At 43.8% G+C, this 16,871-nt stretch overlaps 1 protein-coding gene across 2 annotated transcripts in view; it reads left to right on the forward strand.

Annotated features, from left to right (window-relative positions):
* The first annotated feature begins 1,335 nt into the window (after positions 1–1,335).
* Positions 1,336–16,871, forward strand: part of PLPP1 (phospholipid phosphatase 1) — a 125,204-nt gene continuing 109,668 nt past the window's right edge. For both annotated transcript variants that reach the window (XM_077462720.1, XM_077462721.1), the window contains exon 1: positions 1,336–2,091. In XM_077462720.1, coding sequence (XP_077318846.1) covers positions 2,034–2,091 — 58 coding nt within the window. In that variant the 5' untranslated portion in view covers positions 1,336–2,033. The remainder of the gene's footprint in view (positions 2,092–16,871) is intronic.

The raw sequence follows: 16,871 nt of genomic DNA on the forward strand, positions 1-16,871 counted from the left end.
TTTTGTAAACAGGTATTTTTTCTCTTTCACTGATGTGCACCGAGGCAGCACTGATAGTGTAGATGTCCCTTAGCCCTGGTTCACATTGAAGCTACTTTAAAATCGTGCTACTTCACTTGAAGTAGGGCGATTCCAAAGTAGCAGGTCAGCGCAATTAAAGGTGCTACTAGACAGGCATTTTCGGGGCTTCATGCACAGATGTCTATTGAAGTCGCGCCCGAAGTATGAACTACTTTTGCAGGTCAGTGCGGCGCCGCAATGTCTGTGTCGCACCGATTGGAACGCTGCCATTGCAGGCAGGAGGTTGCGACTTGTCATGCATGAGAAATCACTCCAATGTGAACGAGGTATATTTATACACAAACCCGCTATGGGCTCTCCTCTTGCTGTCAGAGTGAGAAATGGCGATAACGAGCTTGTGTTTACATTGTGATCAGTGGTCACCGGACAGTGATTGGCCCTTTACCCCCATTTATGACGCGCTATGGCCGAAGGATATGCGATCAAGGGGGGGAGGGGCGAACGAGCACCACAACGCTGCACACACATGAATGGGACCACACTACGGTTGCCACCTGTACGGGATTCACCCGGACAGTTTAGATTTTTAATCCTGTGTCTGGGTTTCAGGCAGACTGAAACCCGGACATTATTTAGACTAAGATAGTCCCATGCAAACCTGTTGCTGTCTGGTGGCAGATTTGTCATCGCTGGGGGGCAGGGCGATGGTGTCAGGAAGAGTAACCAGAACACAGCCACCATTCGCTGCGGCAAACTATTCGTACCACATTACTACTCTCCTTGGGCACCCAAAGGCGTCCCATGTCGCTAAAGTGTTTGGGTTCGGCTTAAAGAAAATGTGCAATCCTAGACCACACCCTGCTCAGCGCCATTCCAGGCAGACAAGCGATCCGCTCAGCAGTCCCCAATAATCGGAATGGACTGTCACCATTATTAGTCCATCTGACACGAGGAACCCAGCCAGAGAGAGAGTGCCACCCACGTGTACTACACATCTCCGCCGCATTTCCATGACGTCACGATGCGACATTCACACTGTAGTGTATGGGCGGATTTTTATTTTGTTTTAGCTAGACTATCAGCAAAACCACGCCCCGCTTGTGTCACGCCCACCACTGTCTGCCGCCTGAGGCTGTCTGAACATCTCCAGTATTTAATAGTCCGATCTCCGCCAGTCACATCCGGGTAGAAGAACTTACGATTGGTCAATATTTAAAGCCACACCCCCAGTAAACACCAATTGCGCATCAAGATTTCTATTGGCTGGTATGGTAATTCCAGAGCTCACGTCATCGATTCAGACCCGCCCACTCCGCCCAGCAACATAACACAGCAGAGTGGCCCATGTGTGTGCAGAGGAGCGGCGAGCTGCGGACAGGGCATCGTGCCATCATCACACCGGTCTGGGCTGTCAGTCACTGCCACCCTCACCGCAACCAAAGATCCCCCGCCCTACAGAACCTACCGCGGTGTGTGTACCAGACAGGACTGGGACCGATCTGCACCGTCTACAACCAGTGTGATCCCTACACCCGGCACTGTGATCATTATCCCTGGGACTGTCAGAATCCAGTGTGATCCCTACACCTGTGACTGTCAAAATCCAGTGTGATCTCTACACCTGGCACTGTGATCCTTATCCCTGGGACACCAGTGATCCCTGCCATTAGGACTATCGGAATCCATTGATCCCTACACCTGGAACTGTCTGAATCCTGAGTTTGCTGCACCTGGGACTGCCGAAATTCAGTGATCCCTATATCCAGGACTGTCAGTCTTCATATCCTTATACCTGGGGGCTGCCATTCTCTCTACGTCCGGGACTGCAATTCTCCTGAGATCCCTATTCCTTGGATTGCCCTATTTGTGAGATCCTTATCCCAGGGACTGCCAGTCCTCTGATCCCTACACCTGGGACTGTCCTGAGCTCACACCTGGTGGCCTGTCCCTCAGATGAGGTGTTGAACAGTGACTGGTCTTCTTCTTTGGTCGTCTGTAGCAGAGGGAGCACAATGTTTGACAAGCGGAGGATCCCCTTTGTGGTGCTGGATATAGTATGTCTGATCCTGGGTATGTCTCCTGCCATCATTATCAGCATGCACCTACTTCTATCCCTGTCCTCAGGGGGGCCCTCTTCAGCCTCTTGCAGGCCCCCCATTCCTGAGCATGTAACATGATATTCCTGTTCCATATGTATCTGACTTCAGCCCTTTGCTTTGCATGCTGCCCATGACATACTAACCCCTCCTGTATTATCCTCCTCCTCTGATCCTTTGTTGGTTCCTGGCAGGGTGCAGTCCCACAGGCCAGTCTTCATCTTGAATAATTGACTCCTCTGAGCTGAGGGTCTACCTACCTCCTCATGGCTGTGCAATGTCCCAGTTTAGGGTGACCGTACAAAGTGCAGTATTTGCAAGCAATGCAACGGGATTGGCACAAACAGTGTAGTGTTTAAATCCCGATCAATAACATCTGTCAGGTTTTTATAGCTGTCCGTGTTGCTATTGGCAAGATTCTTCTCTATTTCTGTCTGATAAAGTGGTCACTGGTGTAGGAAGTGGGAGTAAATCTTCCCAATAGGACACAAACAGCGATAACAATCTGGCAGAAGCTGTAACTGTTCCTAAGAGGTTTCACTTTGATGTCAGTGGCCAGGTGTTGCCAGGACAGGAAGTGAGTGAATTGCCCTGATGGGGACACAGGCAGCTGATTGAGATTTAAAGATGAAGTTTAGGTATGGCGTCTTTTACGTAGTTACATTAGTCCATCGGTGTAAGCATGTATGTGCCATACCTGTGGGATCCTTTTGGCTTCATGTAAGTAGATACCGCTATTCCAGTGATCTCCACTAGCTTCCAGGTTCTTTGCTTAGCAGCGGCCCTGCTGTATTGTGAACACAGGAGGTTGGCCGCTCAGCATGGGCACCAGACAGAGGATACTTGCCACTTTTTTAAAGTGGTTGTAAACTGTTACATCGCTTTTATCCACAGGTAAGGCTATAATAAGCCTTGCCTGTAGAGACCATGAATATCTCCTAACATGCACAGTTTAGGAGATATTCAGAATATGCGCTGCTGCCGACGTCCTCGGCACATGTGCACTGAAGAAACGAGTTGCTGGTGCCATTTTCTTCAGTTGTGCCATGACCGACGGCTCCCGCATGCATGCTCGGGAGGGTCGTCATCACAGCTCTGGCCAATCATGGTGCCGCAAACCCAGAAGTAACTCCAGTGGAAGTTGGCCGCCTTGTACTCGGAGTGCCAACACAGATTCAGGGCATTGTTCTGAGGTAAGTATTTCATAATGACCTAGAATGAAATGCATACTAGCTCATTTTGCCTTTGTCTTGCAGGGTTTGTTTTTATTTTATTTATTTATTTTTATACCCTCTAATGATGAATGCAAAGTATTCTCTGATTCTCTGGACAAAGTGGAGATTGTGATATCGCCGCCCTGCCTCTCTATTGACGATTTGCAAATGCTATTCAAATCCAATGCCTGCTCTTTCATTTAAAGGGAACAGTTTGGTACACGCATCGCATTCTGAATGTTTTCTTCACTTTGCTCCGCTACCATTTTATTTATTATTACAGCTTTTTATATAGCACCAGCAATTTACACAGTGCTTTACAAACTGTACATTCAGGTCAGTCCCTGCCCTCATGGAGCCTAATATGAAAGGGCACTGTCTCACATTCACACATACACTAGGGACAATTAAGGAATGAATCTTTCAGCATGCCTTTGGAGTGTGGGAAGAAACTGGAATCCCCAGAGGAAACCCATAGAAGTACAGGGAGAACATGCAGACTCCATGCAGACAGTTCTGGATGGGATTCGGGCATTTTTTTTTTTTTTGATCTCACCAGCAATGTTTGGCAAGCATCGGCACCTTGCAAAGCTTGCCAGACACCTCGGTTCAAGCCAATGACCGTGTGCCCCCAATGCACGTAAGAGGCTCTTAAGATGTATAGAAAGCTTTGCTTTTAGTTACCTTCCTTTAAAAAAAGATTTCAAGATGTTAACACAACAGTTTCAGGTACACTTTAGCAGTTAAAAAAAAAAAATGTAACATAAAAAAAGCTGAGGTTGCACCGAGTAAATTGATACCAAACACGTCAAGCCCTAAAATTGTGCACATTTGTGAAACAAACTTCAGGGTGCAAAATTTTCCATAAGTGACTCCAGGGTGTGTGACAATGTATAGTGCAAATCTTTTGTGTTCTGGCTTAACTTTATTTTATCACCTAAGGGACCAAAGTCTTCTATGTCATAATGTTTTTGCTCAGGCAGATTCACTTTAAGGCATCAGGGGTCTAGTCGATCCCTGATAGTGCAGTTTCTTTCAATTGGAGCTAATAGAGCACAGATTGCACTCCATTAGCTCCTCTCTGAATGCGGCAGTACCAAATGACATAATGCACTTTGCTTCTATCCATTCTATCTAGGAGAGACCAGTGAACTTCTGTTTGATGATCTCTATACCCCGCAACACCTGCCATGAGAATCCTGGGCCTGCAGGAGGGACAGAAGACACTTTGGGGAGGGGGGGCATTTCAGAATCATGGAAGCGATCAGATGGCTCTAAAGATGCCCAGTCGCCTTTACTTGCAAGACAACATTGGTTGCAGCAAAATGGTTAATCCTCCTACCCTTCTGCCTGCAATGTTTTCAGTTGGTGACAGATTCTCATTAACAAGGCCTTCTGAAAGCCTTAGACCACATTTTACAAATGCCTCCTAAATGTATGAAAAATGCATTCTAATACTATGTGCCATTTTTAGAAGTGTTTGAAGACCTGTGTGAACTTTATCTTCCAGTATTGCAGGTTAACATTTCTTCCTACCATCCCTTTTTTATATAAAGAAATTGAGCTTGTATTTGTACTTTCTGGTGACTATGTCAAGCCATTTTCTGCCATTTGTGTTTGATGTCTCTGTGTTGGTGTAATGTCAGCGCCAACTGAAGAGGTTTATGGGCTCCCAGAGTAGGGCTTGGTGACAGCTGGGTGGCAAATCACCTTGTATGTGACATGTGGATAGTAAATAGTCTCTTGGTGGTCTTTTGTGTAGAGGGTCCTATGAAGTATGTGCACATCCTGTGGATACAAAAGGTTAGGAACCTTGTCCCTTCTCCCCCCCCCCCCTTTTTTTTTTTTTTTCTCCCCCTTTCCCTTTCTCTAGTTACTAAATAGTGTAAGGCCTCACACCATTGTGAATTGGATGCGAGCCGGTTCACATATCTCCACTGCGGCTCTGCTGTGAATTTGCACAGGGGTCCTGTGCGTCTTTTAATCCGTTTTTCAGGTCAGAATTCAGCCAAAAATTCGGGCTGTAATCAGATCTGAAACAGTGAAGAAAGACGCACCAGACCCCTGCTGGGAGCTGCATGCTAACATGGTGTGAACCCAGCCTAAAAAGTTAACATATTGCAAAAGATTGATGTTGTGCAAGAGATTTGCTTTAATGACCAGTATGCCAAAATTCAATAAAACAAAAATACAATATCTTGCAGCATACTAGCTCTCAGATGTGCCGGCTGCATTTGGTGTTTTTTTTTTTTTTTTTTTTTTTTAGAACTGAACTCCAGGATAAGCAATTATTATGTAAGGACATATGTATTCTAAGGCCAGCTATAGACGTTTCAAATTGCAAGTCGATCCATGTGTGGGCAGGCTGAATGTACCAAGTTGATCGCTCAACTTGGGTACAACCAGCCTGCCGGATTCACTTGCGATTATTGCTAGCAGCTATAGCAGCCATTATCAATAATCACTGTCTCTTCTTTTCAATTTCTCCACAGGAGGGATTCCCTGCTGTCAACAATGTCTGTGTTGATGGGGGGAATTTCTTCACTGCAGCCCGTGGTTGCAGCAAAAAAAAAATTGTGTGATCTTTTGCCAGCCTTATTTGAATCTTGGTGTGCTGCGACCTAAAGGTGGCCATATATAAACCATGTAGTAGGCTCATTGTGTATGGCATGCAATCAATCACATTGCAGACCTTTGTTGGCTATGCTAAAGGTCATGCAAGTTTAATAATCAGATTTTCTGTTTTTGTTGTGTTTCAGACATAAGTGAAGTGATATTGCCTTTGGGGATGTAATGGTGGGTTTCCTAATTGGTACAGACCAGTGAAAGTGCATGTCGGGACACATGGGGATCATCTGAACGTCTTATTTCTAAATGATCAAATCTGCATGTTTTTGTTCACTAGAATACCATAACTGACCATTAAGAAATAATTGTGTTCATAATAGTGTAAAACGCTACGTAAATGGTTGGCGCTAAATAAATCCTGTATAACAATAGTTCTTATAGTGTGCTGTAGTGTAAGGTCCCCCAGCTAGGTAAAGAGTAACATTGTGCCTGTTGTGTCAGATACATATACTGAACTGTTATCAGGAGATTAACAAAGTTGCCTTTTAGGTACTTGTTTGATCTGGACCCCCTTAAACGTCTAAGGGCTTGTTTATGCTATCTTTGGTTTCTGAAGAGTGATCCACGTTTGGATTGCTCTTCAAAGAGTATTTGACAGGCTCTGAGGCGTTTTATCACCTACTTACTGCTCGTTTTAACTCCAGGATCCCCTTACTAGCGCACTGCAACCGTGTGCATCGCAGAATGGCTCCATTTACTTAATGGGTTGCATTGGGCAGATGCCACATCCCCCTAACCAAAAGTGACATGGTGTATAATTCCTGCTTCATCTGTGAAGCAAAGCATCATGGCCTGTGGCATGTGTGCACTTCCGGTCTCTGCCTCTGTAGCTAAAATGGGTAGCGGTTGAGGGGTGGTAAGTGTGGCTCAGCCTGTGATTTTTACCACCCCACAGCCTCTAGTGTGAATGAGCGCTAAGTGCTCTTCTGTGCAAAGCTCAGCTTTGGCTTAAGGTCCAAATAGAGACTGCTCAAATTAAATTCAAGCCATGGGTGGCCTTGCAAGCATTAACTGATTTTGACAAAAGTTGATTTAAAATCAAGTAAGCAGGGTGGAAAGGGTGCCAACTGCATCCTGTCAAATGCAGTCGATGTTGGGCGGCGCCTACGTATTCTGGCAGGCACAGATGCTACAGCTGCCATAAAATAATAGCCGCCATTGAGGATTGCTCTACCCTGTTAGTATGGATAGGGAACTGATTCAGTTTAAGACCCCTTTCACATTGGGGCGGTGGGTCCATTAGCGGTAAAGTGGTGCCCCACATCCAATTCGCATGACAGACACCGACCGTCTCTCAATGGAGCCGGTTCACGGAGCTGCAGGGTGGCCGCTGAGCGTACTGGAACATGGTCCTGTGTGTCTTTTGGCTCAGTTTCAGGTGCGAATTCAGCAAAAAATTCAGACCTGATTCACACATGAAACAATGTACAGGGATGCACAACCTCTTTTAGCAATGCAGAGCACCACAACGCATGGTATATGTAATGTGGTGCGTTGGCTGCTACTGTACAGCGCTTACCATAACACACAAGTGTGATCAGGCCCAAAGTTTGCAATAGCATCAAAGTGGTATTAAGCAGCCTAAGCTCAGCAGTCATCTACAGTGTTGAGGTAGGAAAGGAATACGGTCTAACCTGAACCTTTCTGTGAGTCCCATTCAGTAATGTAGCTTTTTTAAAAGTGCATCATGGAAGCATAATCGCTTGACTGGGTCGCTGTTATTTGCTTCTAAGGTATCTGCCACTCAGCAGTGGAAGGGTTAGGGCAGCCTGAGAGTTTAATGGCCACAATTATAGAGCAGCCCGCTCTCCAGACTTTGCAGGTCTTTTCATGTGTAGTGCCCTGAGGTCTGCTGAGACTCCCACTCTATAATTAAATCTATAAATGATTTGTAAAGGAGCGTTATATCTGCACTGAGACTGCACTTGTCCTGGATGTTCCCATCTACTGAGAGAAGAAACCTTCCAAATACCATGGCAGAGTAATGGGCAGACACTGGAAATACCAACCCAGGGGTGGCGAGGTGTAGTAATGGCAACCATGATGCAAGGCCCTAAAAGCTTGCTTGATAAGGATGTTTGGGTGGTTATCAGACTGCTGATCTTGTGTTTTAGCGAGTCTCATGGGGAAAAATATTGTTCTCCACAGCAATCAGATTCTATTTGGGGTTTTTTTTTTGTTTTTTTTTTAATAGAAAAAGGTACATCTCTAGGTGAAAATGACATTTAGCCTGGGATCACACCATTGCGAATTGGATGTGAAATCCCACATCCAATTCGCAATAACAGGAGATTTTGACAGTCTCTCTTTGGAGGCAGTTCATGTATCTCCGCTGCAGCTCCGGTGCAAATTTTCACAGGAGCCCTGTGCGTCTCTTGGTCCGTTTTCAGGTCTGAAATCGGAACTGAAACGGCGAACGAGGAAGCGCCGGACCCCTGCTGGGAGCTGCATGTGGGGATGGTGTGAACCCAGCCTTCGGCTTGCCATACATTATACAATTTTCTTGTACAATTTTCCTTTGAATTTACCAAAACCATATAATGTGAGGTCAAACCTAAACACTTTATATTTGTATGTAATCAGGCAGGTCCTTCCACTACCTAGTTGAAGCTAAATCTAAAGGAAATTGAATAAGAAAATTGTTCTGTATGGCCAGCCTTCGGCTCCATGCACACGGAGTGTTTGCACAGTTCTTCTAAATCCAGGAGAAAAGCTGTGTTTTTGCAAATGCCTTTAGGTGCATCAAGCGCTTGGGTGTTCATTAATTTCATTGACAAGAATATAAAGTGGTAGTTAACACCGCTTATGTACCCACAGATGAGCTTATAATAAAGATTCCCTGTACCTACAGGTCAGATCACCTAAATGTGCACCGTTCAGAACCCTTTCACACTGGGGCACTTTGCAGGCACTACAGCCCTAAAAAATGGTGCCTGCAAAGCACCCTGAAAGAGCCGCTCCTCGCACTCCATTGTGAAAGCCCTGAGTCATTATCGCGTTATCATGGTCAGAGACTGGAGACATAGTACAGTCCCTAGGATAAGTAACAGATAATGGCAGACGTGCCCTCTTACCAGACCCAGCGAGACTACAGCAGTGATCCCTCTGGGTTTCCCTGGAGGACTCTGGTCAGTAGTGTAGCAAGGCGGGGCTTGACAACACCTTGATGGTGTCACCTGACTGGCAGGTAGCACCAGGGTGCGGGCTGCCCAGACCCAAATAGCGACGCCACTGCTGAATTTAACAGTGCTGATCCGATTCCCTGATTCCAGGGGGGGCACTTGACCCCCCCCCCCCCCCCCCCCCGCCCCTAGCCCCTACCATTTGACAGTTCACACTGCGATCTGTAAACCGATCTGGGGGTGTCATTAAATTTCTGTTGACACCATAGCGGTTCACTGAGAGCAGTTTGAACTGCCTGCGAGTGACATTAGATGTGGGAACCCACACAGGAACCACGCTGGTTCCCGCATTGCGTATGTGTGAACCCAGCCTAAAGCTGGCCATACACCTATAGATTATCTGCAGATATTCTATGGTTAGATGGGGAAAAAGTGCAACAGATTTCTCCATGTTCGCTATACTGTGTGGATGAAGGAATCTCCCACTTTTTCCATCTAACCATAGAAAATCTGCAGATAATCTATAGGTGTATGGCCGGCTTTATTCTAAAAAATACTTTGGTTGGTAGATACCAGGGTGTGTTCGTGGACGAACATCTGATGGTGAATCATGTCATTAGCAGTCTTGTTTATGAACAGGTAGGTTAGAGTTCTAATCTAAAGTAAAGACTTTCAGCAAGGTACTATCTTTGCTGATGGGGATAGTTTATGGCTGCTACAGCTTGGAAAAATTATTTGCTGGTTAATGAATATTGTTTTGTGAAATTTCTGTTATCACTGCTGAACTTTGTACTAATTGGCTGAATTAACCCTATAGGTGATAAAGAGATTATAATACGGTCCCAACATTGGCTGATTTACTTGTGGCCTGCCTTTCTCTGATTGATATTACCTACAGAGCTGTATGAACTGGGAAGGAGGGGGAAAGCTAAAAAATAAAAACAGAGGAGTTTATACCGCACAGTAATGCCACGTACACACAACCGGACTTTTCGAGGGACTAGGTCCGACGGTCTTTCCGACACACAATCACACCAAAGTCCGACGGATTCGAGCGTGATGACGTACAACTGGACTAGAATAAGGAAGTTCATAGCCAGTAGCCAATAGCTGACCTAGCGTCGGGTTTTTGTCCGCCCGGACTAGCATACACACGAACGGATTTCTTGATCCGGCGGAGTTCCGGTGGAAAAATTTAAAACATGTTCTATTTCTAATGTCCGCCGGATTTTTGGCAAGCAAAGGTCCGATGGAGCCCACACATGATCGAATTGTCCGACGGACTCGTTCTGTCGGAGCTTTGCTGTCAAAAAGTCCTGTCGTGTGAACAAGGCATTAGGCTGCATTCACACACACCTGTGTTTTTCCATAATGCTAGTTTCTGCATGTGTTTCGGAAATGTGCAAAAAATGCACTACAATTGTGCTTGCGATGCCTTTTAATTGCTAATGGCATTTGAAGTGCACTTAGTAGTCGTGCAACAAATGCGCCAAAACTGCCTGAATGGGTTCTGGAGCTTCTTTGGTACATTTTGTCAGACTAAAGGCAGCCCATTCAAGTAAATGGGCTACCCTATGTGCGTTGTGCGAAAATGGCCCTGCACAGCACAAACTGTACGATGAGTACGTAGACGAAACATGTTTGGAAAGTGTGTGTGTGTGTGTTTTCCAAACATGTTTCGTCTACGCAAATGACACTGATCATTCTGCAATGATGGACAAGGCGGCAGATGCACACTGATAAGGCTGCATTGACGGGCATTTAAATGGAAGTTTATTTATTTTCCTTAAACTTCCCTCCTAAAACATTTTTCCTTAAAATGCCCTCCTAAACTTGGGGTGCGTGTTATACCCCGATAAATATGATATATAATATTTTTTATTTATTTTTTACTTTATCTTCCCTTTGCTGTGCCCAACCTTTTTTGTACTCCAGAGATTAGTAAATTAGGTGAAGCTTTACTTTGCAAAGAATACCCTATCATATGCACATTTATTACACACGATTGGATGATGGAAATCAGTGTTTCCCCTCATTTACTAAACTCTGGAGCAACTGCACTTGCAGAGTGCACAGTCTATTTGATTTTAGTAAATAAACCCCTCAGCTTCTCTAAATGAATATCTGCATCAAAGTGTATTTCAAGTGTTTGAATTTACAGCATATGGATGTGCAGTATAAAATATGGCCTCGTGCACACTGGACGTTTTTACAGCTGCTGTTTTTGGCCTTCAGGCTTTTTATTTTTATTTTTTTATTTTTTTTTTCCCCTGCAGCCAATAAACCCCCTAGCATGTTATCCTATGTATCCATGCACACATTAGATGTTAGCAGTTTTTGACGGGGGTCTTTTCTTGCTAAAAAAAAGGCCCAAGAACTAGTGGGTTTTGAGGAGTTTTTCATCTGTAAAAAAAAAAAAAATGCTTTAACTGATATAAAAGCTTACAAACGCAACTGTTTGGCGTTTATCAGCATTTTTGAGCCATACGTTTTTGGGGGGGTATAGTTTTGCTTAGCTAAAAAACGCTGCAAAACTCATTCTACAGCTAACTCTACTGGTGTCCTTTGTGCATGAGGTCTTAAAGCTATAGAATAGATGGAGTACATATAAAAACGAGGCCCAGGTAATGCTTCAATGTTTTTTCTTTTTCCCCAGGCTTAAGGTGAAGTTTCAGTCATTTGTGTGGTTTATTAAAAGTCAGCAGCTACAAAAACTGTACCCGCTGACTTTTAACCACTTCAATACCTGCCCATTGTCGTATGACGTCCGCAGATGGGCTCTCCCATCCTGGTCAGGCGTCATATGACGTCCTGGGCTTCCTGGGCGGCGTGTGGGCGCACACCCCCGCCGTGTCGCTTGGGACCCGATGTGTGTGTGTGTGTGTGTGCCCAGTGGCCGTGATGTCCACTGGGCACATGTGATTGCCCATTTAACTGAGCAGGACCGTGGATATGTATGTGTAAACGCACAGATCCACATTCTCTCAGGAGAGGAGACCGATCATGTGATCATAGTACAGAGGAACACCGATCGGTCACCTCCCCTTGTGAGTCCCCTCCCCCTACAGTTAGAATCACTCCCTAGGTAACAGTTAACTCCTTGATCACCCACTAGTGTTAACCCCTTCCCTGGCAGTGACATTTATACAGTAATCAATGCATTTTTATAGCATGGATCGCTGTATAAATGCCAATGGTACCATAGTCACGATAAAAATCGCAGATCGCTGCCATTACGAGTAAAAAAAAAAAAAAAAGGGGGGGGGGGAAAAAGCTATAAAACTATCCCCTATTTTGTAGACGCTATAACTTTTGCGCAAACCAATAAATATACGCTTATTGCAATTTATTTTTACCAAAAATATGTAAAATAAATATGGGCCTAAACTGGGGAATTTTTTTTTTTTTTTTCAAACTTATCACTCTTCTTTTGTTTATAGCTCAAAAAATATAAAAAATGCAGAGGTGATCAAATTCCACCAAAAGAAAGCTCTATGGGAAAAAAATGATAAAAATTTAACTTGGGTACATCGTCTCATGACCGCGCTATTGTCATTCAAAGTGCGACAGCGATGAAAACTGGCTTGGGCAGGAAGGGGGTAAAAATGCCCTGTATTGAAGTGGTTAATAAACACACACTCACCTGTCCCACAATCCAGCAGTTTACACCCTCTCTTCTCCGTCAGCAGTGCCGGCATCTCTACTATGGTCACCTGGTTTTGACAGCTTGCAGCTTCACAGCCAGGTGCCCACTGCGCATGCGCGAGCAGCGCTGTGCCCTGTGGCTGGTCCTAAAATCTTCTCATGTCACAAAAGACTTCGGAAGGGAGGGGGAAGGAGAACTTCTGGTTCAGATCGCCTAGTTCGACCGGAATGGAAGTGTCAGTGGGTACCTGTCAAATTTTTCTGTTAAATCATGTTTTGTTAGTGCGAGACATAGATAACAGTGTAAGTGTGAGTCAATAATGTACTGCAAGTAGAAACCACATCCTCAGTATAGCTCACAGCTGACACCACAATACATCACTCTTCCTCTATCTGCTCTCTTGTATAACTGTATCTCTGACTGTACATTCTATAGCTCACAATTGTTCTAGAGAAGCCATTCCCAACCAGGGTTTCATGGAACTCTAGGGCAGTGATGGTGAACCTTGGCACCCGGGATTTTTTGGAACTACATTTACCATAATACTCAACTACAGTGCAGAGTACATGAGCATCATGGGAAATGTAGTTCTAGAACATCTGGGGTGACAAGGTTCACCATCACTGCTCTAGGGTTTCTCCAGTGGTGGCGAGGGGTTCCTTGAGATGTGGCTAACGTATCTCCCATCAGATGGTTGCTGCATAGTTTCAGATCCACCACCAGTTGGCGGAGCCAGTGGCACAACTGCAAGGGTGTATTCTGACCACACATGTAAGTGGCCATTCTTCCCACTTATCACCACCAACGTAAGGGACATTTTACCAATGCCCCCCTATTAAGCTGATCTTACCAGGAGTTCCTTGAGACCTGAAAATTATTTTAAGGATTCCTCTGAGGTAAAAAGGTTGAGAGGCCATTCTAGAGTCATGTTCTCCTTTTCACAAAAAAATATTTATTGACATTGCCATGTGTCTTTGAACTTGCTAGGGATTTTTCACTCAAATGGTCAATTCCCTAGCACAGCTCCCCCCTTCCTTGTATGTCATAGCCCTTTCCTCTTCTAGGAGAGTCTAAATCAGCCTTTCTCAACCTTTTCAACACAGGGGAACCCTTGAAATAGTTCTCTGGTGTTGGGGAACCCCTGCTAAAAATAGAAATCTACAACTCGTGATACATTAGTGTGATGGTCAGTGGGAAGAATGGTCCTTACACTTTTGGTCATTGGGAAGAATTACCTCCTTACAGGTAGCTAAAACGATCAATGGTGTGAGTGGGAACTTATCTGAGAGGCAGAAATTGCCCAATGCTGGAGGAACCCTGGTTGAGAATCACTGGTCTAAATGCTTTAGGTGCAGGTGTTCCATCAGATTAGGCGACTCATCAAATTTTATAATGGAAGTGATGTTCCTCGATGGCCATCTTGGTACAGCAAAGATAGAGTGAGAAGGTGGCAAGCCGACATCTCTTTACACCCATTGGAGTTTTGCATTTCACTTATTTTTACCAGCAACCTGAGCTTGTATAGTGTAATGCAGTCTTTTGAAATCTTGAGTGTTTTTTATGTTGAATTTTAAAAGCAGTGGCAAGCCTGCTGAGAATATATAATATATTTTTGGAAGAGCAGCATTGTCATGCTAGGACAGGAAGTATGCAATGACTACAACACGCCATAGTGTTTTTTTTTTTTTTTTTTTTATGGTTTTCATATGCTCATTTTAGTTATCAGTTCACTAGATTTCTGGCAGGATAATTTTGGTCTTTTTAGTTATTTATTTATTTTTGCACGTACCAAACAGAAAAGTATGTCAAATACAAAAGTATATTTAAGAGACCACAATGGCGCAAACAAGAATTGTTAATGTTCACTGTTATGGTTTAGCCTAGGTTCACACTGACTGCGAGAATGAAATTGTGCGAGTACAGCTGAAATTTCATTCCCTCATGTCCCGACTTCGGGGGGCGATTTCAGGGACCCCTGCGGATTTCGGCACAGATGTCAATGGAAATTACACCTCCAAACCATCAAAAGTAGTACAGAAACTACTTTTGGGAATTGGTGTGGCGTCGCACCACCGATTAGAACGCTACCATTGCTGGCGTGTGTGTATTATTTATGTGTGTGGTGTGATGTATATCATTAGTCCTGTATTTATGTCCCTGAATACATATTTAATTATGTAGCGCTAAATTCAATCCAGGAGTCCGTTCTCTATTTTCGGTGTTGACTGCGCTGTGAATAACACAGAATTCTGGGAATATTATGTTCATACAATGTAAAGTTAAACAGGAAGGGATGGATGACAAGGTTATTTCTGGTTTGGGTTCCTGAGCACTAAAATTAGCTTTCTTATGTTATTGGCCAGTCGAAAGCGGAGCTCCAGGCAAACAATGCTAAATACATATGTGTGAACTTTCTTAAGCATGCCATACACTTTTCTGGCCAAGACTCTTGAGTGACAACTCAATGTTGGATGCCTGTGCCCCCCACTGCATGCTTTGTTTTACCAGGCAACCACTACTTTACATTACTACTGTGTCCTGTCTAAAGCCAACATTTTTGAATTTTGTAAGGTTAAAACTCCTCCTATCTTTGGCAAATTTGGGAATTTTTATTTTCTTGCCTAAAAATATTAAACGGGGAAATAAAGAAATCTATAAAATACAAGGGATGCTCCTCTCGGACAGTTCTCACAGGAACTGGTAACTGGTGACCGCTCTAAGATTTTGAGTTTCCTTCTGACTTTCTGTCTTGATGGCAATGGCTACAACAACAAATAGAGAGGTTGACTCAACTTAGTCTTTTCCTACTCTATACAGAGCTTAGGATATGGAACAGGATGGTTAAAATGGCCAGTATAGAGCTACAGATGCAATTTGGCCTTTTTGCATGCTTTTTGCTTCCCAGGCAACCATCAGCATCTCCTTCGGGTTAAGTTGTCTGACGTCATATTTTATGGTCTACCTTCTACGCAGCAGTTCTCATGTAAAGCTGGCCATACACTAGTAGAATATTTTTGTTTTCCAACTTTCGTCCAATTTTCCAATCGATAGTGGGCTCTCTGATCAAAATGATGATCGTTTTCGACAGCAGTGAAAAGAATTTGAAGGACCAGGATGGAATAAATTTTTTTGACAAAAACACATTTTCTAAGTGGTTTTCATTCAGAAAAATCCATTCATTCCAAAATCAAATATTTTAAAGCAAGCTAAATTTTGCATAGCATTCGTCAAGTCATTGAATGTACTAAGAATGTTCGTCCAAAAATGTACTAGCGTATGGTCGGCTTTGGTTTTCGACTCGTCTGTGGCCGGTTTAAGAGGTTAAGTAGTTTTAGAAAGTTGAAGAATCTTGCTATGAGGTGATAGAACTTGGACACTCCAGAGACTCTCCTAAGTTGGTTATTGTGTTTAGACATGCCCTAAAGGAAGCCTTAGCTGCCTGACCGAAAGGCTGAACTGTGTATATGAAACGCGTGAAGATAACAAAGCTTTTTTTTGTTTTTTTCCTGCCTGCTAATCCTTGGTGTGCCTGGTTTACATTTGTATAATGTGTGTTGGAAAGAACACCTCCCTCTGCCCTTTCGCCTATTGTGACAGAGGAAGAGGGGGAAGTGATTGTGTTTCCCTTGTCATCTGTCCTGACAAATTCCTGCATAATGGAATGAGAAATGGGCTTTAAGTTACTGTCTATTTCTGACGGGGTCATCCCTGAAATATTCATCCAGATAGGGGCCCTTTTTATAACATTTTTATTTTACATTTTAGAGGAAAACATACATAAATGATGACCAGTAATATGACAAAGACACACTACAAACGAATGGACCAGTCAGAATTTCCCCATCGCTTAATATTTCCTAATTTCCCACAGACTTGTACTAGATATATTGTGACTTATGCAACTTGTTTAAGCCTGATACTTTGTCTTGTGATCTATATTACTCTTCTTGACTTAACATTTCTTACTAAACATAATCTTTGAAAAAAAAGCACAGCAGTTTCACTGAACTTTAGCTAATACACCACTCATGGGTAGGGCTGAATTTGACATAAAGGTCAAATGAACATTGCAGTTTATATTTATCGAAATAGCAAATCTCTTTCCTACACACCAGCATAAAGTAACCCAAAAATAATGCAAATC

This window comes from Lithobates pipiens, unplaced genomic scaffold (assembly GCF_037356315.1).
Source record: "Lithobates pipiens isolate NorthernLeopardFrog02 unplaced genomic scaffold, aLitPip1_a1.2 Scaffold_3, whole genome shotgun sequence".
Classification (NCBI taxonomy): Eukaryota; Metazoa; Chordata; class Amphibia; order Anura; family Ranidae; genus Lithobates; species Lithobates pipiens.